The sequence below is a fragment of the Periplaneta americana genome, chromosome 16 (genome assembly GCF_040183065.1).
Source record: "Periplaneta americana isolate PAMFEO1 chromosome 16, P.americana_PAMFEO1_priV1, whole genome shotgun sequence".
In the NCBI taxonomy this organism is placed as follows: domain Eukaryota; kingdom Metazoa; phylum Arthropoda; class Insecta; order Blattodea; family Blattidae; genus Periplaneta; species Periplaneta americana.
The window spans coordinates 67,084,337-67,111,420 of record NC_091132.1 but is presented as its reverse complement, the minus strand read 5'-3'; the positions used below and the strand labels follow the sequence as shown (position 1 = coordinate 67,111,420).

At 36.4% G+C, this 27,084-nt stretch overlaps 2 protein-coding genes across 4 annotated transcripts in view; one reads left to right on the top strand and one right to left on the bottom strand.

The window, feature by feature from the left end:
* LOC138716394 (uncharacterized) overlaps positions 1-27,084 on the bottom strand; it is a 1,440,554-nt gene that overhangs the window by 648,849 nt on the left and 764,621 nt on the right. The gene's annotated exons all lie outside the window — the stretch shown is intronic.
* LOC138716456 (piggyBac transposable element-derived protein 3-like) overlaps positions 1-27,084 on the top strand; it is a 40,319-nt gene that overhangs the window by 645 nt on the left and 12,590 nt on the right. The window contains exon 2 of the mRNA XM_069849563.1: positions 2,384-2,585. Within this exon, the coding sequence (XP_069705664.1) occupies positions 2,384-2,585 (202 nt within the window). The remainder of the gene's footprint in view (positions 1-2,383; positions 2,586-27,084) is intronic.

Here is a 27,084-nt window from a genome sequence, read left to right as displayed (position 1 = left end):
TCTGTTAGTGATATTTTATATGCATGTATGTAGACCTATGTATTTATTAACACTACAATTGGGTATACACCCGGTGGCAGTGATCTATAATATATAATAAAAACATTACAATAATTATGTTAATAAAATTTACAGTAATTAGAGCAATAAAAAGAAGAAAATAAACGTAAATTTAATTTTAACTATAGATAAATGAAATAAACCTAGTACTATAAATAAAAAATATGCTACGAGTATAATAATGCCTACTATAAGCAAAAGCAAACCTAACTTATAACTACTTCTGTTAAACCCAACTATTATCAACTTAAGTAATTACATATCACCTTAATTCATTACATATAACCTTAATTAATTACTTATCAATTTAATTACATGACACAACTTAGATAATTACACTGCACCTAAAATTAAATTTTCAGTCTAATCTTCTCAACCTTTCCTTAAATGTATTGATTTTGAGAGGACCACCCAGTAAAATTGTCGAAGGTAAGCTGTTCCGGTCTACTATTGTGCGGTTAACAAAGGAAAATTTTGCCACGCCCGTTTAAGTTTCAAATTATAGTGATGTTAATTAGATTTTTCACAGCAACATGAAGCTTTCAAAAGTTTCAATTTTGAGTTGTTTCCTTTTGGAAATGGCCCGTCGATATAATAATAATAATAATAATAATAATAATAATAATAATAATAATAATAATGTTTGCAGAAAATGGAATACTGGTCCCATATTGTTTAATCTCAAAACACAAATATCATTTGCAATGGAAATAAATAAAAATGTTCGCAATTATTTAAGTTGTCTGAGATAGCATCGTAGCAATATATTTTTTTTTCTTCTTTAGTGTCTGGGACATTGAAAACATGTATTTATATTAAGATCTCGAAATCAGGCCTAATTTTCACAATATTATAATACTTTCTCCAGATTTCAAAAAAGGAAAGTACAGTAAAAGCAGACTGTAACTCTGACATTAGTAAGGGCATCACTCACTTTTTATCGTCCTCCTTAAAGACTTTTAATAGTCAAAATTTCTAAACAGAGTCTTCATGAAGTAGGGCAGGAGGACAATGGAAGCTAAATGTTTCCTATAAAAAGTGCACAATGCTCTTGAAGGGTCGTGGTCGACGGAGCTCCAGAACAATATGCAGTATAACAGAGTTTTATGACACAAGTTACACGAGACGTGGACACTAATAACACTTGTGGTCACTCTCTAGGTTCCCTTTAATTACACGCCAATTACAACTCCAAGTTTCTCGCGTCACATAAATAACCAATGATGTATGCATAATGCAGTACCACAGTGTTACTAGAATCCTCGCCGTAAATTTCTGTTCTTGAACCACAGAGCAGGCTCCAACTCAACATACATTATGAGAACATGCAGAGAGTCTGAAGTGGTAAAGAGAATGTGTAATGCAGTATTATACAATCCACCATGCAGGCCAACCTCAAAATCAGGCTTCAATAATGTTTACATTGTTTATGAAATAATATTTAAAATTAATCTGTTGTCTATATCCAAATTCCGAGATATAAAGTACTGTACCTCATAATATAGGTACACAGTGTATCAAAAACGACTTTACAACTTCATAAGCTTATAGAAATTTATTCACATAAAGTATCTTTTTTCTTTAGTTGGTTATTTAACGATGCTGTATCAACTACTAGGTTATTTAACGTCGATGAGATTAGTGAGAGTGAGATGGTATTTGGCGAGATGAGGCCGAGGATTCGCCGTAGATTATCTTGCATCCACATTGCAGTTGGGGAAAACCTCGGAAAAAACCCAACCAGATAATCAGCCCAAGCGGGGATCGAACCCTCGCACGCACGCAACTTCAGACCGGCAGACAAGCGCCTTAACCGACTGAGCACGCCGGTGGCCTCCACATATCTTATAGAATTGGTTAAGGTTCATTTTTAAGTAAAACACATCAAGTTTTGACTCTCGTAGTGCCGTAATGCCAAATTCAGACATCAAAAGCGCTACATCAGTTACAGTACAAAATGGCTACTTCCAATGGTACGGAACGTGCTCTCTGTGTGTTTGGTGTCACGAAACAAAGTCCGAGACTACAGTGCAACGTAATTTTCGTATTCAGTATCGTAAAGACCCTCCCAGTAGGCCTACAATTTACTCTTGGCACAGGACTTTTGTTGAGACTATGACAAATCTCCAGGTCGCTCGCGAACTTATGATGCTGTTGTTGAACAAGTCAGGGAGAAATTTACTCGTAGCGTCATAAAATCATCGAGACATACCTCTCGTTATATTGGTATACCACACATGTCGGTTTGGTGGGTACTGCGAAAACGTAGTAAAAAGTGATGGAGGTGTATCAAGATATGCTCGAAATGTTCTTCATTCCGTAGATTGACGAAGATGATCAAGGTGGACGCATTTACTTCCAGCACGATGATGCACAACCTCACTACCACCATGAAGTTCGTCGGTTACTTGATCGGCGTTTCCCTGGGCGTTGGCTTGGTCGTGCAGGGCCAACTGCATGGCCACCTCGCTCACCAGATTTGACTCCCCCTCGATTATTTCCTATCGTGGTTCGTCAAAGATCTTGTGTGCGTTTCTCCTTTACCTGTCGACCTCGCTAAGCTTAGCATTCGAACTATTGCCGCAATTGAAGAAGTAACTCCTGATCTACTGGCTTGTGTGTGGAAAGAGATTGACTTTAGGTTGGATGTCTCCCATATCACAAACACAAGTCATATCGAACCAAAATAACTTCTTGGTGGAAACTTGATGTGTTTTGCTTTAAAATGACACTTCAACCATTTCTGTAAGATATGTGGACAAAGTTCTATAAACTTATAAATTTATAAAGTCATTTTTGATACACGGTATATTGTAACTTGCATAAATTTCGTCATTACGAAGAACATTCAGAAGGGCTTCATAATCCAATCCTACCGCGTCTCTATACTGAATAATGCGGTAAGTTTTATAACAGTGTTCTAAATTGAATTTTCTTACAGTAGTAATGCCATTTTCACATACTAATCACTGTGACTCATTTTTTAATTCTAAAAATAAATGTATTATGCGCAGTAAAAAGAGCGTAATGAGAAATTGCTGGTTTTGAATAATGACTTCCATGTGAAAACAAGAACTGTACTTCTTCAGTCGGTATAGAGATGATAATATGTCTATCCACTTCCATAATGATGTAGGGCACCAGATATCCACCCCATCATAATGATATTAGTAATTTCAAAATTTGCTTTTGCTCTACTGAAAACGTGTAATTTATTACTTATCCCCTTTTTACCGCGCGTCATAGAAATAATCACTTGCCGAAAAAGGATTCAATTGAGACTCTGAGAGTCGTTTAACATCATTCGTGCTAGCCATACTGTAAATGACTCACAAAATCTCTGTTTATATAAGGTGCAACACTGAATGAATATTTTTTTTTATTGTTGCAAGCGATGTTTGTCGATCAATGGCTCTAGCGAGACAAGAAAGTGAATATCGCCTAGAGGTTAGGCAATCTTCAGAACAATGAACACGAGTGAAAGCGTTGAATGCACGGGGTACAAATACACCACCTGTCTCTGGAATAAAACGTTAAAAATCAACCATATAATGAGTCAGAGCGGGACTCGTATGCACGATTAATCACAACCTCGGAGTGTGTATCCAACTTGTTAACCTCTAAGCTGTCGGTTGTCCAAAAGTTATTCAAATTAGACTTCAAGGTGATGATGGTTATGATGATGATGAAGAAGATAGAAGATAGGATAGTGACGATATACGAGGTACAAATATTATTTAAGGAAGAGAAGTTAGCAAACAGCCTTACACTACAGTCTAGTATATAGTCACGAAGCTTGAGTTGTGATGGTGCTAGGAACACTAGACTGTGCCGGTACTATTTCGAATTGTCTGTAATGAGGCGATATTAGCGATCCTAGTGGTTAGCAACTATCTATGGATGCATATTTACTACGTATTGAGCTTCGTGACTGTATATACTAGACTGTAATTACACGCTGAAGAAAATCGCGAATATACAAAGCTAAGAGACTCGTATCGATCTAACAAACTTACTGAGCAATTCTGCATAATGCATTGTACAAAATTTGTGCAGAGCAGCTCTCGTAGAAGGCCATAAGGTCTCGGTTTTACGTTGCGCGATACGAGAATAACCCAGGGCACCACAGCATGGGGGGTTATAACATTTTCACACTAGCACAACAGCTGGGTACAGTGGTGGCAGAGGTGGGGTGGTTATGCTGTTGCCCGTGGAAAATAATTGGAATTGTCGGAGCATGAAATTCACACCGAGAGAATTAATGTGGGCAAATGTGCTCGCATACAAAGTGGAGATACGGTACAAATACAAATACCGAACCCGCATCCTTTTAGAAATACATTACCTGGTCTCCCACGTGAAAATTCCTACTAAGGAAGGGAAAGGAGAAGATCTTTGTGAGATGTTTGGAGATACGCTGCTGGTATTCACAAACCAACATCTGTAGGCCTTCTTTACTGACAGATTTTAAGATTCAATGTAGAATGTAAATTCACAGAAATAATACAGAATAATATTGAAAAAGATAGAGAAGAAAAACTCATTTTCATTACGCTGAGTGGAGTGCTTTTAAACTTAAAATAGTATATTGTATTCTCCGTCTTATTCTTCTTCAATCACAAGGATGAGGCATGATGACCACTTCAGGCCCCAAAGTTTATATCATCATAAATACTAATGTACGTAACCTAACCAACACTAAACAGATCCCAATCTAACGTAACATAACCTAACATCTACGTAAAGATTATTATTTTTTCGTCCTACAGAATATATGTTATTGTAACAATTAATATTAGAGAAGAAAAATTCACTCCGGTACCGAGGATCGAACCCGGATCCTTGGTTCTACGTACCAAGCGCTCTCACCATTGAGCTACGCCGAATTCCAATCCACAGCACCGGATTGAATACCCCTCCTCCAGTGTTTTTCCCTTTGTGGCCTGACCCCAAGTTGGGCATGTATGTTGACATTTTATATTAAGTCAACTGCCATTAGACAAGGAGCGCACTCAGTTGAGTGACTTGGTGGCCGGGATTCCACAGTAATATGCACAGCGAATTTTTCTCGTCTAATATTCATTATAACCTAACATATTCTCATACCGTTTTGCATTTGGTCTTCCGACATTTATTTTTTTCTATCGGTGTGTAATTCAGAATTCTTTTGGGCAATCTATTGTTTTTTTTATATGTCTTCTGTGGAGATACCAGTTTCGTTTGTGATTTTAAAACTATCTAGTTGTTTATGCCTATATATTCATCGGTACTGATGGTCCGGCAAAGCGAGGTCCAACACTTCAGAAGAAGTCCATGTCACTGATTCTATTTTCCTCTATGATTTTCAATTTAAAGACCGTTTGCCAACCATAGAACAGTAATAGAACAACTAATATTTTCAGATGTTTCATGTCAAAAGGTTGTTTGTGTAGTAAAAAAAAAATAATATACATAGTCACTTCCGAATATGTCCTTCGTATTCGAGAGCAAGTGACCGTAAATTATTTTCATTTCAATGATTTTCGTTACAGTTTTTGCTCTATAAGTGAACAAAATAGGGTGTCATTATGATGAAGTAGTAACAGCTTTCAAATTCCTCTGAACTTTTACTGATGATTTTTATAAGTAGCATAGTAAGTCTAAAAGGGAATGAAATATACAGAAAATTAAATCTAGGGGATTTTTTCAAAAAAAAAAAAAAAAAAAAAACACCTACATTTACAGCACCTAAAATTAAAATTTAGAATTGAGGTGCTCAGCGCACAAATAGCTCAACCCACAAAATTTACACATTGAGTTTATTGCTTTAAAGAGTTCCTCATACTGTTCTCTTCAAAGTGTAAATCGACATAATCATAATTCCCAGTTTTTCCATGAGATTTCAAAACAATTTTCGTTTCTGTATCGAATTTCGCGCATTGTTACAAAGAGGTAAAGTGAAAATAAAATTTTGTGGGTAGGTCCATTTGTGCACTGAGCACTTCTATTTAACTCAGTTGTTGAAATGTTTTGCCTTACAAAACTGTCTTTTGAGAACAGCGCATTTAAGTAAAGTCCGTCCACCCATCCATCCATCCATCCATCCATCCATCCGTCCGTCCCCCATCCATCCATCCGTCCACCCGTCCATCCATCCGTCCACCCGTCCATCCATCCATCCGTCCACCCGTCCATCCATCCATCCGTCCATCCGGCCATCCACTCATTCACCCATCATTCCTTCCATCCGTCAACCCATCCATCCATCCGTCCACCCGTCCATCCATCCGTCCACCCGTCTATCCACTCATTCACCCATCCATCCATCCGTCAACCCATCCATCCATCCGTCCACCCGTCCATCCATCCATCCATCCGTCAACCCATCCATCCATCCGTCCACCCGTCCATCCATCCATCCGTCCACCCGTCCATCCACTCATTCACCCATCCATCCATCCGTCCCCCATCCATTCATCCAACCATCCATCAATCCGTCCATCCATCCATCCGTCCACACGTCCATCCACTCATCCACCCGTCCACCCATCCATTCATCCACCCATCTGTCCATCCGTTAATACGTTCATCCACCCATCCATCCATCCGTCAACCTGTTCATCCATCCATCCATCCATCCGTCAACCTGTTCATCCATCCATCCATCCATCCATCTACCCACTCACCCACCCGTCCATCCACTCATTCATCCATCCTCCCATCCACTCATCCATCCGTCCATCCACCCATTCATATATCTTTCCATCCGTCAACTCGTTCATCCATCCATCTATCCATCCACTCACCGATCCATCCATCCGTCCATACACCCATTCACTCATCCACCCATCCAGCTTTCCATCCGTTCATCCTTCGTGAACCCGTCTATGAGTGGATGGGTGGATGAGGGGATGGACGGATAGGTAGGTTGATGGATGGATGGATGGATAAATGGATGGATGGACGGGTGGGTGGATGGGTAGATATCCATCCACTATCCATCAATACACCAGTACATCCGTCCATTCGCTCCACCCTTCCATCCATTCATCCATCCATCCATCCACCCACTTATTAACTCATCCGTCCATCCATCCGTCCGTCCACCCGTCCATCCATCCATCCATCCGTCCACCCGTCCATCCATCCTACCGTCCCCCTGTCCATCCATCCAACCATTCATCTATTTATCTACCCATCCACCCACCCGTCCATCCATCCATTTATCCATCCATCCATCCATCAACTACCTATCCGTCCATCCCCTCATCCACCCATCCACTCATCCATTCGTCCATCCACCCATCCGTCAACCCGTTCATCCATCCATCCATCCATCCGTCCACCCTTCCATCCGTCCATCTGTCCATCCATCCAATCATTCACCTATTTATCCACCCATCCATCCATCCATCAACCTATCTATCAGTCCATTCATCTATCCATCTGTCCACTTGTCCATCCATCCATCCATCCATCCATCCATCCATCCATCCATCCATCCATCTGTCCACCTGTCTATCCATAAACATTTTCCTACGCCCATCGAATTTCAGCACATGCTTGCTTCAAAATATTGGCATACTATTCATTTACCATTTACGCAAGTGGTTAAATAGTTTAATGAAAATTTAACAAGTTAAAACTTGAAAATTGTCGGTTTGCGTGTAGTGAAATAGGAGCTGTGAAATAATTGCTGAGGAAAAGTTGTGAACTAATTAAAACCGTAATTAAAATAATGAGTAACTAGGGTTGGAAGTGCTCTGATAAGTCCCAGCAGCACGTGCAATACTTGTGTGAAGTGGGGAGGGGCGTATGGTTGGACACAGATTAACGCTGGATAGACAACGTGAACCTTTAGTGGGCGTTAGCCTAACGAATCTCCTCCACTCCTGCAGTCCAGAGCACGTCAAGAGAGTGTGAGTATGTTATTAGCACCATAACTACATCAAGCAATGGGAAATTTGGAATCGCTTGATTTCATTCTTCTGAGAATTCTGAGACAAGAACAGACGGTTTTACGGCTGTCGATCATAAGCGTCAATTAGTGGGGGGGGGGGGGGAAAGACTGCATACAACAATATGCCTAAAATGTGTGTGTGTGTGTTTAATGCCTAACCACTTCACTTGCGTGATTCGGGTTCCGCATACTACGGATAGATGGCAGAACTGTGACCCATTTTCAAGTTGCACACCAATTTGACGGGCCACGTTATGCATGATGTGTATCTGAAGAGTTATGTCACGTACTAGAGTGAGTGTGTGTAAGTTTCGTGTAAGTGTAGTGTATAGAATGGGTGAGGAGGATGGTGAAGGTGAGGAAGGGGGAGGGAAAACTCGGTGCCGGCAAGTAGCCTACTTCTGTCGAATAGCACCAAGGGGGCCGCCAAGATTAACATCCCCATGCGACGGACGAATCACTATCAACAGTGACATATGCCTGTCTTCATACGCACTACGGAGAGATTTGGAATTTAACCCAGGCATACTGGTGAACAATTTAGTAATTAGAAGTTGTGCACCGCTATTTCTCCTAGTCCCGAGGTAGATATTTTACATGAAAATTTCTGATCCCCGCCGAGAATCTAACCCGGGCCGACTAGTCTGGAGGCAGACGCGCTACCATAGAGCTAAGTCGGCGGACTGTGTACTTAAAGTACCATAGTGTAATACATAGAAATGTAAATTTTGTAACTGTAACATAGGTGCTAATTCTACTCACAAACTGATTAGTATGATAAATGGTATAAAATAAGACAACCTATACTTGCACATACTGTATAGTTGCGAAAAAAAATTGGACATACAAATGAATCAGGGATTGCAGAAACAGCACATGTCACTATTGGCGGCTAAATGAGTTTCGAGTTTCCTGGATTGTTGATATAGGGTTATCATTCCTTACAGAAACCACATAATATGTCAGTATACCCTTCTCATATTTGGAGACCTGTAAAATCCTGGAAGCGCGCAGAAACAACTCACGTCAAAGACATGTGCCGACACATTGGTTCCGATTCCAGACGGCAGACATCTACGACACAAATATACAAAAATTGATCCCACTGAATGACAAATGCCTCAATTCTGGTCGGGAATACGTTGAAAAATATCTCAACAATTGATATATCTGTTCAAATAAAACTTTCAATGAAATTTTGTGTTCTCTCTGTAAACGACCCCAGGGAAACTTATTTTTACGGCCTTCGTAATTGCGCTCGAGTAGCCAAAATTTGTGTAAGCAATTCTTTTGACATTATTAAAATGATGGAAGAAAAAAGATTAAATTTTTTATCTGCCCTCATGAGAAAGTTTGCTTGTAAGTACAAAGGAGAATACCATATTTATCTTCTTCATTGGCATATCCAGACAAAATCGTGCCAATTCAAAGAGAGAAGCTTGATGATATACGCAAACTAATGAGTTACATACACATGCATATCAAGAATTTTACAATTATATTCTTCAGTGGCCTATTGTGAAAAAATAAGTTCATTTATTTGTTGAATTTATGTGTTAAGTACACAGTAGGCCTATGCATATATTATATCCCTAATTTGACATATAAACTTTAGTTGAACTGAAATTGTTATACTACAATTTTGATTCCTTGCAGAAACAGCAGATGTCAAGCTTATATATATATATATATATATATATATATATATATATTGGTATAAAATGACACATCTAATAGGCTTCTGTCTGAAGAAGACAGTAAAATAACCAATAATACCGTTTTTGTGTCTACTGAAAAATTTAGTTTTCATGACGTGTGCTGTTTCTGCAATCCCCGATTCATATACTGTATGTGTCATCTGCTAAAATACCGATTTGCTCATTGGATAAAAATTATGAAAGTTATCAGTTTGAGTTCTTAACATAATGATTTCACTATCAATATCAATATGTGCAAAATGGAAATTCACTCTAACCATACTGACTTTAACGGTCACTGACTACATGGTAACTTCTTTCTTGAGACAAGTATCCTGATAGCGCTGTATTTTCACAATTGTTTCACAATAATCTCTTCCTATAATCTAACATTATTTGAAATATATTAACATTCTATGTAGGCCTATATTAGTTTAATTCTACTACACAGTTTGTATTTCATTATTTAACAGTCCATAGTATTTTACTGTTTAATTCATAAGTAACTATTACATACACGTAACTTTAATCGAAATCAAATTGATGTGTTTTTTGTAGCTTGCAAGTTCATTGATATTTGTACGTACACTTAGCGGCAAAAAGAATGAGCCGGCCGAAATTTCTAAGTTACAGAGACATAACATTGCGCATGCGCGTCTCGTCAAAGCTGTAGTTCACTAGGTAACACATAATTAAACCATTTAAATTTGCTGTATTTTGTTTAAGAGTCTAAAATATGTAATAAAATCGAATGGCGGGTTGATTCTAGATACACCAGGGCCCTTGAATAGTGAAATAATAATACAATTGATGAATACAAAATCAACCGGAGCGAATATGAACAGGAAAACCACGTATTATGCCGAACTGATAGTAACAGTCACAGTAGGGTAAGACGTTACGGCATTAGTATATTAAACAAGTTGATAGTAGTAGTGCAAGGTTCGAATCTCCCCCAATCTTCTTTTTTTAATTACAAATTTGCCATCATATGTGTCTCGCAAAGCTATAATTATGTGGCGATATCTCTTTGAATATTCCCAAACTCTAATAAATAATAAACCTCCCTCTCTCTCTCTTTCAAGCAATACTGCTATCTGTTAATACAACGGAAAACGATATCCAGAAAGAACACTTTTCTTCCAGCACACCAACCGCCAACCGGATTCAAAGATGGTTTACGAGGAGGCGTGATGTCGACCAAGTCAACTGGCCTCCAAATTCACCAGATATGAATCCGATTCAAAACTTGTGGGCTGCAGTCAAAAGGAATCTACGCTCTATTTGGGCAGAACAACCACCCGTTCGGACACCTGAGGAATTTTGGGACAGAGTTCTAGATGTGTGGGAGGAGATGGCCAAGAATTTAGACCTGTTCCATAATCTTGTGGACTCCATGCCGCGCAGAATGAGGGCAGTTGTTGACGCAGGTGTTTTGTGGACGAGATACTAGTCCCCACCACAGGCCTTGTTTTGTTAATATATTTAAAAATTGTTTGTTTTTGTTAGTTTAATTATTTATTTGTGTTTGATATGCGTCCGATTTTTTAGGATGTGAAACAAGTATTTTTGTTTATACAGGCCAGGTTTCACCTACTACTAGCCCACAGATGACGGGCAATAATATTTTTACAAGGCAGGCATAACGAAGTTTGTTAACAAATGCCATTTCACATTTAACCTAATAAATTAAGCAAAAATTAAAATAAAAAATAATAATTTTTCCGTACCGGGAGGCGAACTCACAACCTTTGGTACCGACGTCAGACTTCTTAACACTGGGCTACACACTGCTCGTAAGGTTTACTACATTATAGACGGACGACTTTCAATGAAGCGACACCACAGCAATGCCTTGCAGTGGGTTACGTTTACACGAGTGAACCGCGCGACAGAACTTACCATTTCTATCGAACAAGAGTCGGCCCATTCTTTTTGCCGCTAAGTGTACATACTTTTTGCTGGTTGAGTGGAAGAGAAAGCCTTACGACATTACTGCCATAAACTTCTCAAAACCTATCAGATATTTTTCGTGAAGAGACGTCGACTAGTGAGTTCAGCTACGGCTAGGGGTCCGGAAAATATTCCCAGCTGCAAAGGTTAAATTAGATAGTGTCGGTAACCCTTGATTAACGATTTCAGAGCTTTTGGAAATATCCTAGTAGCCGTCTAATAAGAAATGCCGTGGAATAATTAATTGCGGGGATGCTGGGCTAATCCCGTGCTGACGTTCAGACAAACGACGATCTCGCTCACCTAACAACAGGTAAAAGCGGCGCTCGGGGTTTTGCATTATTGTGGTCTCCAGTGCTATCCCTGGGGGGGGGGGGGGGGAGTGAGCTACGAGGAAAGCAAGAAACAGAGAGCAAAACCTGGGAAATCAGCATCGCGTTCTGTTCGGTGGTGCTGTCTCTTCTGCAGTAACAGAGTAACAAATTTGGTGTGGAGAAAGCAATAGATTGAATATAAAAAACTACGGCTCACAATCATTTATCTTAATTGAATGACTATTTAAAAGAATGAAGACAAGTAACAGAGAAAATCAAAGCTCGAGTGGGATTTAACTGACTATTACACGATTAGAAGAAAGTATATAAAGATTAGAAGTAACGAAGTACTCCAATTCAATAAAATATTGACTTACGAAAATACAAAACTGTCTTCAAATTTGTACCATCTCAACATTATAAATATTATGCTAGTAGATGGCAGTAGTGTGTTATTATTAGCTCTTGTCTTGATATCAGTTGTGCCAACTATGAAATCTTCATTGAACTCTGTGGAAGGTTACTGGTCAAGAAGGCTTTGTTGATTCAGTTCAATTTTTATTAAAACAGTTGCATTCCACTTCAATTCTCCGGATCCCAGTAATCAACGTCACTTGACAAATTATTTTTAAATAAATCTTAATATTAAACTATCTCTGATACGTGACTATTCATAATATCATATAGCAGAAGCTATAACAAACATAACCTAAATAATATAAACGAGTGTTAGAAAAGTTTTAATTAGGGATGATGAAACAAACAAGAAACGTTTTAATTAACGATGATGAAATAAAAAATAAACATGAATAATTTTAAAAGAAACAATTATTGAAAGTACAATTTTCAAATTAGAATGTTTTAGTGGTTGGTGGTTCAGTTGATATTACATTGGACGTGTCCGTAAAAGAAGTGTATCCCTCAACTTATTCAGGATTTCCGAATGGTGCTCTTCATTTATTTGTAAATAGGGTTTCAGAGAAGATGCATAGCTATGACCAGTGATCTTTATTAATTCTTGTTCTTGAATGCCAATCCGAGTCACATTTGAGAGTGCTGTGGATCGACTGGAGTGGTTTGTAATTTTATGTTTTTGACATCCAGACCAGTGCAGTTTGAAATGTTGGCAAACAAAGAAACAAATGCTAGGGTAGTGATAAAAATAAACAAATGCTAGGGACGCGATAAAATTAAACAAATGCTAGGGACGCGATAAAATTGTGCGATAAGCAGCCATGATTGGTTGAAAGACGTCCTTTCGCACCGTTTTATTGGTCAAAAGTAGTGTGACGTAGTAAAAGTGTAATAGTCATTTTAAACCGTCTCCCTTTGAGTAGGAATGGCTTAATTCGACCGAACTCTTATAGACAGCGCCTAATAACAAAATTAATATAAATTTTCACAACCACTATCACCTCTAATCCTCATGATGTGCGTATGATATCGGAAATAAGAAAGGGATACAAAATCTGATATCTTATATGCGTGAAAAGGGGAGAACAAAGCTCAAATTCCGACGTCAGAAATCCTGAGATTATAGAAAAATTACTCCCACCGTTCAATTGCGAGGAACTATGTGTATTTTATAACGAAATGTTGAGAAACGTTTATGTAATATCGAATGATTGTTTTACTTTCATATGATCTTAACAGAAATGGGAAAAGTTTCCTTTTAAAAGTTCGGGAGATACTTTGTATGTATACAGCCCACTTCTGCTCGCTACAGTCTATAAATGGAAGCACAAAGTACTTCCGAGGCGATAGAAAACTTCTTTATAACTATATGGGATAATGTCCTATGCTCACTAGTCTGCTCACAGAATCCATATTATTCGTCCCACTGTCGTTAACATGGCTGGTTTAACACCCACTGCAACAGCCAGGACGAAATTTTGTGTCCCTGCTACTTTACAAAGGTCATATTATTCCTTTCAGATGAGAATCTTGGCAAGTAACTTATTTTCTTCATTCTTTTAACACTTGTATATCATTGATGAACTGAACATCTTTTGAAACAAGTTACAAGAAACATATTACAGCCATAATTAAATCACACAATAAGACAACCTACGCAGGGAGATTAAAATATTCACTGGTTATTCTTATCTTCAGAAAAGGAGAAACAACGTCTCCAGAAAATTATAGACCTATATCACTTTTACCAGTTTCCTCCAAAGTCTTTGAAAAAAAAAATCAATGTATAAAAGATTATATCATTTTGAAAGAAACAAACATTTTAGTCCCAGATCAGTTTGGATTTAGGTTAAATAAATCCACGGAAAATGCAACATTTAGTTTCATTGACAAAATTCTAGAGGAAATTATTAAAATTTTCAACTTGACTGTATAAATCATAAAATGCTGCTAGACAAGTTAGATTATTATGGAATTAAAGGCGTTGCACAACAATGGTTTCACTAATATCTCATCGATAGGAAACAAAGTCGAAATCAGTACCACTATAAAATCTGCCTCAACATGGGAAATTATTAATAGTGGAATTCCACAAGGATCAATATTAGGTCTCCTACTTTTTCTAGTGTTCATAATGATCCTGCCCCTCCTAATAAAAGATGTAAGTCATCTCATATTATTTGCAGATGACACAAGTATAGTAATTACAGACATATTCCAATCTTCGATAGAGGCAATTCTCCTCAAAATATGTGATTGGGTCTCAGCTATTAAATTAGTATTCAATTGTAACAAAACTAACATAATACAAATTTCTTAAAGAAGAGCATATTGTCGAATAACACAATTCAGAAAGAAATAAAATGATCCTAATGTAGTCCATATTCCTCATATTCGAAGTCAGAATTAAATGCAACTGGGTTACAATTATTAGGTTGTTAATATTGCACTTTACACCTATGTAATACATTACTAAATATTAGCTAGGGAAAGGTTAAACAAAACTGAAGTGTTTATTATCCTATTATGCATAACAGAACGAGCATTTGAGAGATGGTTATTGCAAGCTCTAGGCATAACAGAATGGGAAACAAATTTAATAGTCCTTAATTTCGTATGACACCCAATATAAATTTAGGTTCAGGAAATAATGTAAAGTGGCTTTCAGCAAAATGTTTCTCTAAATTTTATGTTATTACCTACATGGCGGTGCTCCCTGTCGACATACAGCCTGCTAATAATATTAAGTGGTGATTAATAACACGTCCATTTGTAATATTATTTGCTTTGGTACTCAAATATTGTATGTGTACAACCTAATTGGGTGTGAACATGTAGACACTACCATGGCAGATAACTGAATTTGCTCAAATTATATTCCATTCCCAATAGTCTCCCTACTCTATGGCCCATGCTATCAATGGATTACGTGAGCTTTAGATAATATATAAGCAATTTAAAATCACGCGATCTTAGTTAAGAAAAAAACAACTGCTTTGTATTATTAAAATAATTAGACCTGGTTCTTTAGCTTTGGTCAAAAAATTATTTTTGTTCAAAAGTATATACACAGGGTGAAAGTGAAATAGCCTTGCTGATTTCCAGAGCAAATAGCTCATGTTATGTGTAACAAAAACTATAATATAGGCTATTGGTGGAAAAGTCATAGTTTTTTTCAGTAAAAAGGTTTTTTTATCCAAATGTTTAACAATCTGTTTTTCGGTAATTATTGCGACTAGAATCGTGATTTTTGTGAATATCGATAGGAAATCTAATAAAGAAAAATGTATCCCTTTGCGTATTTCAATAGCGTGTAAATTTAATTTAAAAAACCACCAAATTGAAGCCACTGCACGAAGCGCGCGAGCGGCAACGTCTTGGCAGATAGAAGCTTACGTACGGACACTCACCGAATTCGTTGACCTCTTACATCTGTATCACGAGTAGAGTGTATAAGCGACGATGTTGCCGGAGTGCTGAAACTTCAAACTTAATTTTATAATTAATCGTGCATTTAATTACAAAACGTAATATAGATATTCTATTCATTTACGTGTATCCTATCGTCCCTTTTAATCTGCAAGGTTATTTCACTTCCACCATGGATATTTTTTCTTCTCATGGACAGTGTGTGCGCAAAGGATAAGGCGCGCAGCGAACGCGGGATCGAATCCAACCTATATCGTGAACGTAATTTGTTGTCAATATGTTCTTCCGGGTTGTCTCAAGTGAGATCCGCGGGCGTGCTAATATCACGTTACGAGAAACTAGCGGTATGCCTGAAAATGTTAAATGAAAACGCTAAGAAAAGGGAACAGCTGCGATACACACATATTCTACTAATTAAATGTTCCAAATATTTCTCTTAATCTGAGTGACACAATTTCATTAGTTCAGAAGAGCTAGTGAAGTTATCCCACTAGAGTAATTTACAATTCATTTTTATATTTCAATATGCCTGGTGAATTATTAAATAAGTATATCAACGATCAAAAACGAAATTAAATTCTTACACAAGAAAAAAGATGTCATGAATACTAAGTTATACGAACTTCGCCTACAAAATTCTAAAGCTTCAACCACAAAAAACAAGTTGATATGTCTTAAGATTGAAATTTATTATATACTTATTTAATATCCCACTAGAGGCCGAGGTGGCCCGAAGATTATGGCTCCCATCTGTACAGACATCGACACTAATGGCAGTAGGGATATCAGTCCTACATGCCCGCCGCCTTTACCCTCAAGCAATTAACCCTAGTACTCATTTCTGATAGAGGCATAGTAAATCCGAGAGCTACATTGCGACCGGAAGGGTTAGATCAACAGATAAAATTTATGACTTCATCGGGAATCTAACCAGCGACCTTTCGACTTACAGCCATACGCTTTAATTGCGACGTTATCGTGCGTCCCAGAAGAGCTAGTAGCTAGAATTTATTCAATTTCTGACGAAGTATTCAAGAAGATGTCGTTTCGAATGTTGGATCTTTGAATAACAAAAGTATGGTGAGGGGTAGGGAATTTATTTTTATTTTAGTAGTTTATTTTACGACGCTTTATCAACATCTTACGTTATTTAAAGTCTGAATGAGATGGAGGTGATAATGTAGGTGAAATTAGTCCGGGGTCGAACACCGAAAGTTACCCAGCATTTGCTCATGTTGGGTTGAGGGAAAACCCCGGAAAAACCTCAACCAGGTAACTTGCCTCGACCGGGAATCGAACCCAGGCCACCTGATTTCGCGGCCACACGCGCTAGCCGTTACTCCACAGTTGTGGACGGATAGGGAAAAAAATCTACGTGACTGACCCTATCTGCCCTCAACAACAACGATGTCCTCCTCACCTATTTGTTTTCCTGAAGAAAAACTTTCGAAACGTGAGATTTATTAGTCTGCCTCATCGGTCTTTAACTCTATGGCAGCATTATCGTTTTTATAGTACCTTATACCACTTCTGCACTACTGGAATAACTAATTTCTCTACTGTCCTCTACAACATATTCGCAATATCCTCTCCGTTATCTGAAACAGTCCAAAACCTACCATTGGACTCTTTCTTTGTTGGACGAACATTAAGTAATTAATGTTGGGCAAATAGCAATATAGCGAACTTAGAAGCTCCGCCCACGACCCCTTCCTCTTTTCCCCTACTAGCTCATCAGACACGCTACGTGATAGGAGAGTGTTGTGCCGAATGAACATTTCATGTGGGTGGGGATAACTTCCCCTATTGGCGTTCGCTATATTGCGATTTATTCTTAATGTTAATGCCTAATTTTGTGCAAATTTTAGTGTTATTCAGATTAAAAAAAAAAGCAAGGAACTGACAGAAGCTACCTTTGCTTGAGAGGGAGAAAGATGAGAGAGAAGGAGTGACACGAAGCTCAATATGTAGTAAATATGCACCCATAGATAGTTGCTAACCACTATGATCGCTAATATCGCCTCATTACAGACAATGCGAAATAGTATCGGCACAGTCTATTGTTGCTAGCACCCTCACAACTCAAGCTTCGTGACTGTATATACTAGACTGTGGTTCTACCCTTCGCCGGATCTCTTATATTTATTGGGTGAACAGTATAACCTACTTTAAACAGCAGTAGAGGGAGTACAGCTACACTTCTTAAGAATGCACTATAGTTTCCCCCCCTCCCCCGACTTCTGAACCATAGCTTAAGTTCTTCGGTTACAGTATGACGCTTTCCGCTTTCAATTTGATCTTGCGAAGTTTACTTAATCCTTTACCTTTTTATATATTTAACTTTTTTTTATTTTTCTTTCTTTTGATTTGTCATTTCTTTCTTTCTTTCTTTCTTTCTTTATCCTTCTTTTCTTCTTTCTTTCTCTCTCTCTCTCCTTTCCTCGTTTGCTTCTTATTTCCATACCCTATCTTCCTATCTTCTCCTGTAAGCTTTCTTCGTTGTTCTTTCATCTTATTTATAGTATTCATAGTCTTTCTTTGTTTTATTCCCATCGTTGCTTCTTTCACTCCTTCATATAACATTTTCTCTTAAATCTGTATCATGTAATTCTATTTATTAAATCGCTTTATGCAAAAAACCATTTGATGCAACATACATACTCGTAAATCATTAAGCTGCGATTAACGTGTTAACGTTCTGACATGTAATCAAACGGATCTGGGTTCGGTTTTTGTGGCAGCTAAATTGAATTCCATCCTCAATTTATAGAGGCAGAACATCTGTTATGTGTTGCCTTAAAAGATAGCGTTCCGCCATGCTGTCTACATAACGAAAGAGTCTAGATTGTGAATGTTTAATATATTGCTCCAAGAATGCTCACAAGGAAAGGGATAGTTAATGGCAATATTGGCGACAAGCTACATATAAAAATACTTCCTGTGCCTACAGGAAACCCAACATATCGTATGTAAACAAGTTCATGAAATAGCAAGGCATCTACTAATGAATTGTGAGGCCTTAGAATGGAATAGATATCTAATCTTTGAAGCCGCCCCACGACAAAAAGTTAACTCTGATTTGGTGATGCGGATAATACATCTAGATGCAGAATCTGACTTCTGAATCAGTAATTAGAGAGAGCACAAAAAGCCTTTCAGGCTGAGGTGCATTGAGGTAAACTCACTTCCAACTCTAATAAGCATCATCATCATCATCATTAGGGACCGGATATTTATGTAATTACATATTATATTCCTTTCAACTTAACCGTATATAAATAACAAATCTTTGCGAATCTTGTAATTACCATTAATTTATTAAAATTTAGTACTACATATTTTTACATATTTACCCCACATTGCATATTATGGCTTGATATTACATAAATCTAAATATTTAGGGGTTTTATTAATTAATACTTCTCTAAAAGGAGAAAAGAAACATCTGCTGGGGAAGTTTGCAATTTGAAATATACAGATTTAAAAAAACCTTTTTACCTACCCGAGCCGTTCCCATGCAATTTGCAACCTTATCCACCCTCTTCCTAATCTTTCCAAGGAAAACCCGTAACAAGTCTGACATGAGCCGTAATAAAGTAACCGACTTTTGAAAAGAAGCTGGAGTAAATGAACAGATTGGAAAGATGTTGAAAGATTAAAAAAAAATAGCTTTTCATGTTATTACTTTAATTTAGTAGACCTATAAGGAAATGCCATTTTCCGAGCAATTAGAAAATATGGTCCTCTGCTGGAATAAACCTACCCTTCTGAATGAGACAGGAACGTCACTTTTCAAACAACAGTTTGTAAATGCCTATAGTTTCAGGTTTTAATACGTACTTTGTTTCTTACAGGGAGCAGCTAAAATGCATGTGTCCCACATCTCCTCTTATTTTCTCCTAATCCAGTAAAGCGAAACAGTGCTTGCAGTGCTGTTGTGTCATTCATGTCACTCAGTTCCCTAGTTTTAGTACCTACAGTATAAAGTGCAAGTGAATTTATCTACTGTTTTTAACGAACTAAAATGGCCTCTGTATCTTCAACTCCAACGACAAAAATAAAATCATGAATTGCGATGGACGAAGCTTTGACTACAAATGCAGAAATAGTAATGTGTCAAGTGTGCGGTAAAAAAGTCGGGTGCTCTTTGAATTAACATCTGGAACGTTCTACCTACTTATATCTAGCAGATATTGATATAAATATTTTTTATTATTTTACATATTTTGGTACATATTAAGCTTATTTTTCTTACATAAATATGTACATATTTTACACCTTAATATTACATAAAAATCCGTTCCCTAATCATCATCAAGTTGTTTCTGTTTATGCTTATTTCATTTTCAAATTCTAAGTTTATAACATATATTATGTACATTATATACGCTTTTTTCTCAGAAGTAATAATTTTGACTTAATGTGTTTTTCTTGTAAACCGACTATATTATACATATTTTTAAGTTGCTTATATTCCGATGGAGCTCGATTATTTAAATCTCTGACGACTTGCATGCAAACTGAAACACTTATTTGTAGCAGGCAAGTAAACCATTCAATTAACTGAGTCATACATGAAGCATGATACAATCAGCTCCATTTACTTATTCGTACGAACACCTATTTATTTACAATCTCCTGTATTTCAATGGGTTGTCTGTTGTTTGTATATACTCTAGCGTACCTAACAACCTGACTTCAAAGGTTTGCATTTAATTAAATCCTATAATTTAACTGAAAAGAGATCGCCATATCTGGGTTCTTGCAATCAATTTCAGTAATCTTTTGTGCTCATTTTACAACTCAAGCTCATGTTTAAATGCAACATTTTCCGTACAATGCTCTAAACGCTGGATTTAATTCCTTTTCTGTAGACGTGTGAAAAAGTCCTTTATTTAGCGTCCCCATACAGACCAAATAACAATATGAAACGTGGTGCATTGTTATTTTTCCCTAATAGACAATCCACAGCCGATAACTCTAGGAAATTCAAATAATAATCATATAAATTTGTATATGGACGTGCTCGAAAGAATAATAACTATTGGAAACCGATCCACAATTGAACAAAACTCGTTTCGAACGTTCAGATTTACGGACAATAAAATTCTCGTATTTCAGTTAATATACGGAGCAGTAACGTGATGTTTCAAGCCTATTACAAAACAATTTCGACAACGTAAATCATTATAACTGCCTGAATATAGTATTGTTAAGAGCACTCCAGATTATTCAAGCGTAACAGCTTCATCCACAGAATAACCAGATGCTTTTCGGGTATCCAATTAGGGAGCTCTTTTTTGGGAGGAACTCTTCCAAATAATAAAAATGTTGTACATAGGTCATTAAACTCAACAGACACACATACCCACACGCAAGATATCTTAAGGAAATCATCAGAATGAGATTAGATGTAGTAGTGTGTAGTGGCAATAAGCATTACAACAATTTAGGTAAAATTAAAGAACATGTCCGCCGTCTTGACTATGGATTGCGTCTGCGCTGCCCATTCAAGCGGTCCGTGGTTCGATTCACGGCGTCAGCAATGGAAGAGATTTATCTTCCTTCCATGGAACTGTTTGTGCCTTGTCATATATTTTCCTGGGGAGAAGTGTATGTGTATGTACTTATTCACACTGCAAATGGGTATATACCCGGAGGCAGTGGTAACTAATTACACTCAATAATGACAATTAATGATAAACACAACTAATAAAAATACAATATTAATAATAAATTAATACAATAATAATAATAATAATAATAATAATAATAATAATGAGCATCCTAAATTAAATGAAGCACGATCACGTAAAATAACATTTAAAGTAAATCAAATTTGTATCTTAACCCTAAGTTCGAACTAAAACCCACGCGTATGATATGTTAATACCTGCACAAGTACTTTTCAGCACTATTCACTGCACTGGAACTATGACACATTTCACTGATTCTATCATGATTTTACTAACACTTCAAAAACATTTCACTGTTCAAATACTTAGCACTGCCACTATAAACTATAAATTTTTACTGACACAAACACACTTCACTTACACAACACACTTCACTGACACAACACAAGAGAAAAAAGAAAACGACTTTATAACAGAAAGGAGTGAAGTGAATGTGTCTGGTCCGCAGTTGCCTAGGGTGGCAATTTCCAGAGGGCGGCATTTTTTCTCTCTCTTCCTGTCTTCTTTTTTCTTGGTTCTTTTTCATTTTCGTTTTACAGTAAAATTTCTTTTTAAAAAAACTTGTTGGTAAATCTTTTCTGAAGTTTGTTCTTGAATACCTTGTGGAAGTCAGATATTGTTTTGTTATAGCATTGTCGCGGTCGCAGCGAGAGTAAAATGAAAATGTGCAGCTGCATAATTATATTGCAATGCCGGTACCGGAATCATGTTATAATATGAAACTGCTTAAATTTAATGCTTGTATAAACAAGAATGCATTGTTGAAAATCAAATTGGATATGTGTTTATTATTTTATCGCTATGAATAACCACAACTCTCAGTTACATTTCCAATATCGTCAACAATACTATTTAATCACTTTCCAGCATATGCCTATATCAATGGTATTCAATCTATAGTATACGTACCCTCATGGGTACGCGAGGATATCTCAAGGGGTACGAATCCCCTGATTACGTATGTAAAAATGCTGAGATATTAATTATTTTATTATACTTGTTGATAATTATTGCATTATATTATAGTTTCTTGTGTAATACCAACTCTTGTTTCTCCTTGCTTGAATAACATTTTACGTAAACCATTAATATTATTTTACATCAATAACTACTCTGTAATAATAATAGTAATAATAATAATAATAATAATAATAATAATATTTATAATAATAATCATTTATTTTAGTACAACATCAGTCATACCGTAGTCTTTTCTTAATTCTTATACAGTGCGACCGAAAAGTCCCTCCGCAGCTCTATTAGTTCTAGTAACTCCAGAATACAACCCAGTAGAAAGTTGGCACTCCCCGATTCATACTTGTTTGACAACCTCACACCCCCAGTAAATCATAGGCTTAGTGGCCAGTGCTTCCACTTGAATTCTCTATCAAATATACTTGAATTCTCTGACTACTGGGTTCTCGGCTATACAAGCACAGCGGAGAGACTTCTGGATCGCACTGTATAATTGCAATGCAGTTTGGGGGTACGCTAGCAAAAAAGATTGAATACCACTGCATTCTATAATTCGATATGAAAGGTTTATACCGCAAAGAGTTGGAGTTCATTTTTCAAGTTACTTTATACTTCTTATCGAAGTAATAAATACTCGTAATAATTATACAATCAGCAAAACTAATGCTTAAAAATAAACCACAGCCTGCCTTTCATAAATTAATTTTATTTCAACAATGAATAAGTTTGAATATTATGTTTTCTTTGCATAAAGTCTGGTGTGCTTCGTCATATCGACTTTGATGACATCATTAATGCTTTCTCTGTTAAGAAAGTGCGAAGAAAATCTATAATTCACAAGTAAGATGCATATATTTTGATTCCAGTCATTTATTTTTTTCTGAATTGTAACATTTCATTTAAAAGTAATTTAAACTAAACATGACCTGTATAATTGCAGCTCATAAACTGGGGGGCGGCAAATTTTAGCGCTGCCTAGGGGGCGACACTATAGGGGAAACAGTTGTACCTTTAGCATAGTGTACCTTTGAACATTTTTTGTTTTTTATTTTTTGCTACTACCTAGTGGACTCAAACTGAAGTAGATTGTAGAGAAAGCAGCCAAGTAGCTCTGGTCGTAGTTTCGGTTTGACGTATTGCAAAGTGTGAGTTCTATGAACAAAAGAATCTTTTTTAGTAGCAGAAGTAAACATTTCGTTCATTGATATGTTCTCTAACACAAAACCAGATTGTATTTATTACTATCAATCAAGTACAATGTGTTCTCTATTATCTTGTGAGTAATGGAATGTTTTAAGTTCCGTGATTTATTAGAATCTCTAATTTTGGGAGCCATATTTGTTTAAACGTGCACCCTCTTGTACCTTTGAACACAAAACATCTTGTACCATGGAACATGTTCCAAGTTACACAATACTATTGGTTTTGTCTTTCTTTTATTTTAAGATAATGTCATGAAGTAAGTCTGGAGTTAAGGGGTTCCTCAATTGATCCGGATACTTTGAAGAAAGTTGTTGTTCTTGCTCCTCCAGGAAATAATATCGAAATTAGAGAAACCTTCTTGGTTTATGATTGCAAATATATTTTAAATAAGATTGTCAGTTTTTACAGCTATATTCTCACCTATAATAATAATAATAATAATAATAATAATAATAATAATAATAATAATAATAATAATAATGATAATGATTTATTTATAGTCCATGTGTTCCAACTTACAAGAGAGTATGTTCCAAGGTACATGAACCTGTTGTACCTTTGAACATATTACATTTATTTATTTATTTATTTACTTATTTTGGTGTAGTTAAGGCTATCAGGCCTTCTTTTCCACAACACTAGGAATACAAATGCAATAATAGAAATAAACAGAAAAAAATACTCTATATACAAAGTAAAGCTACACAAAAAATAAAGAGGGAGAGAAAAAAAAGCACTATAAACAAAGTAAAGCCACACAAATATATATATATATACACAGGTTGCAGTCACACAAACTTTAAATGAGTGATTAAGTATCATAATTAATTATATCCTAACTAATTAACTAACATAAACAAGAAACTTGCAATTTTAATCTAGATTAAAAAAACACACAAATCAATACTTCTAGCAATACCTAAAAAACATTAACTAAGACAAAATTTTCCAATTTAATTTTGAATTGTGATAAAATCCGGCAGTCCCTGACGTCATTAGGTAACGAATTCCAGAGGCGAGGTATTTCTACAGTAAAGGAAGATGAGTATAAAAACGTTCTATGATGAGGGATAGTGGTTGATGTCGGTTTCGAGGAGTTGTAAGAAATTGAAAGCGCGATAACAGATAATTCGGAGTAGAAGTATGCATGATTCTATAGAGAAGAGACAGTGAATGTATTGTTCTTCGTTCCTTCAGACGCGCCCATGAAAGTAACTGGAGGGAAGGTGTTATATGATCAAATTTACGAGTGTTGCAGATGAATCGTATGCACACATTATGAACACGTTGTAGTCTCTCAGCTAAGAGTGAACTTACATTAGTTAGCAAGGAATCGCAATAATCAAAATGGGGCATTACAAGCATCTGAATAAGATTCTTTTTTAGACTAAGTGGTAAAAATTCTTTCATATGAAACAAGGAGTGAAGTTGAGAAAATATATATACATATATTTTTTTTTTGCAAATGTGTGTTACTTGAGTGTTCCAATCCCATATCCCTTCATTTAATTTTTTCCATCCTTAATCGATATGTAGAACAGGAAAATACATATAGGACGTTGTAAAGGAATCTTCAATAAATATTTCAAGCATTTTTTCATTTTAAAAAATTCATTTCCCAAAATTAAAAAAATAAAATGTGAAAAGTGCTAAAGGTACAACAGTCTTCCCTACCTAAATCCGGCCTTGGGGAACACGGCAAGTTACCCCATGACACTAAGGCCCAATTGTATAAAACTCCCTGTCTAAAGATCAACTTTGATCGAAGATCGGAAAGTGAACTGAGTTCAGACACTTCTTCTATTGTATAAAACTTTTCTGCGATCAAATTACCTTGGTTCAAATGCAATCTAAGTTCACGAGAAAAGGATATGGCAACATCGCATAAACAGGTGAATTATGTGATGCGCGCGCCATGTTGTACAGGTTTGTTCAGTATTGCCAATTTAGCGACTTTAACTCTTTTTCAACGACAATTTCTTTTAACTTTTATATTGCTTAAATAGGGATTTAGCGACAGTTTTAGCACCCCATAGTGACAAAACGTAATCTTTCTTTGTTGATAATGAGAAATCTAGCGACTTTCCAGCTACTTTTTGGCGACTTTCCGTACACTCTGTTGGAGACACTGGTTTGTTTTGTGCATTGTAAATAATGGCGGACAGTAACAAGAAGGTTGATCGTTCTCCAAATTGTTATCATGTTATGGTGTTTGAGACTGTTAAACATAATAAAGCTTTATAAAACAACAAATTTTCGTTTAGTAATACAGTTAATTGAAAATTTATGAATGTACCTATCATATCCATTAATAATTAATGGTCGTTATAAACATAATATAATTATAGGTTATGTTATTTGATACTGGTGAACACGACAAACCCTTATAAAATATAAGAATGTTTGTGTATTTTTAAGGCAAGAAATTGAAAACTATATATATATATATATATATATATATATATATATATAAATGTAACTACCATATCTATTAATATTAATAATAATGGTTATTATATTTGCACAATCTGCCACTCGTATATTTCAAACAGAAAAGAAATAACTGAACTTGGATCATCTAACTTAATCGGAGAAATTTCTTCAGTCAAAGTTGACTCTAGTTTAAGACAAATTAATCTCAGATTAGACTTTATACAACACAAAATTCCAAGTCCAGCTAGAAGGAGTAACAATTTTACCTCTCATCTAAGATCAAATGGTTTATACAATCGGCCCTACGGGTGTAATATCTGTAGTCAGGTTACGAAATATACAAGCACGGAACAACACAATTATTTTAGGAGGATCGATGTATCTGTCTGTGTTGTAATTTTTAACTACACAGAATTTCACATGGCTTAAACGGCAGCACTACGCTTTGTGTGACGCGCGGAAAAACAAGGCTAGAATGACTGTGTATGTGTTTTATCTACACGGCTGCACAATAAGCTTGTTATTAGCCCAAGTAGAGCAATGCCGCTTTCCGAAACAAGTGCCCTGTAATTCACGTGTTGAATCTCCAGCAAATAAATTAAAACAAGCGCCGACTATGCAGCGTGAATTGTTCACTCTGAAATCAAAACACAGAGAGCTCTGCTGCGTCCACTCCCACAGGATTTACGTGCTGTAAGACGAGACGCGCTTCATGTTGTTCAATAACAAAATGGTTATGCTAAAAAAAATCTCGTTAATAGCAAGTATATTCAACACTAGAATTCAAGTGACCGCCAATTTATGTCCTCACTTCTTAGTTATATATAACGTAGTTGCTTGTAAATAAATTATAACACTTGTCTGTCTTATAATAATATTGTTTATGCTCGACCATGCCGAAATGTAGTAATTATACACCTGGTAGCAGTCCTTTAATGCATGTCATTAAAGTACACCTACTCACTAAAGGT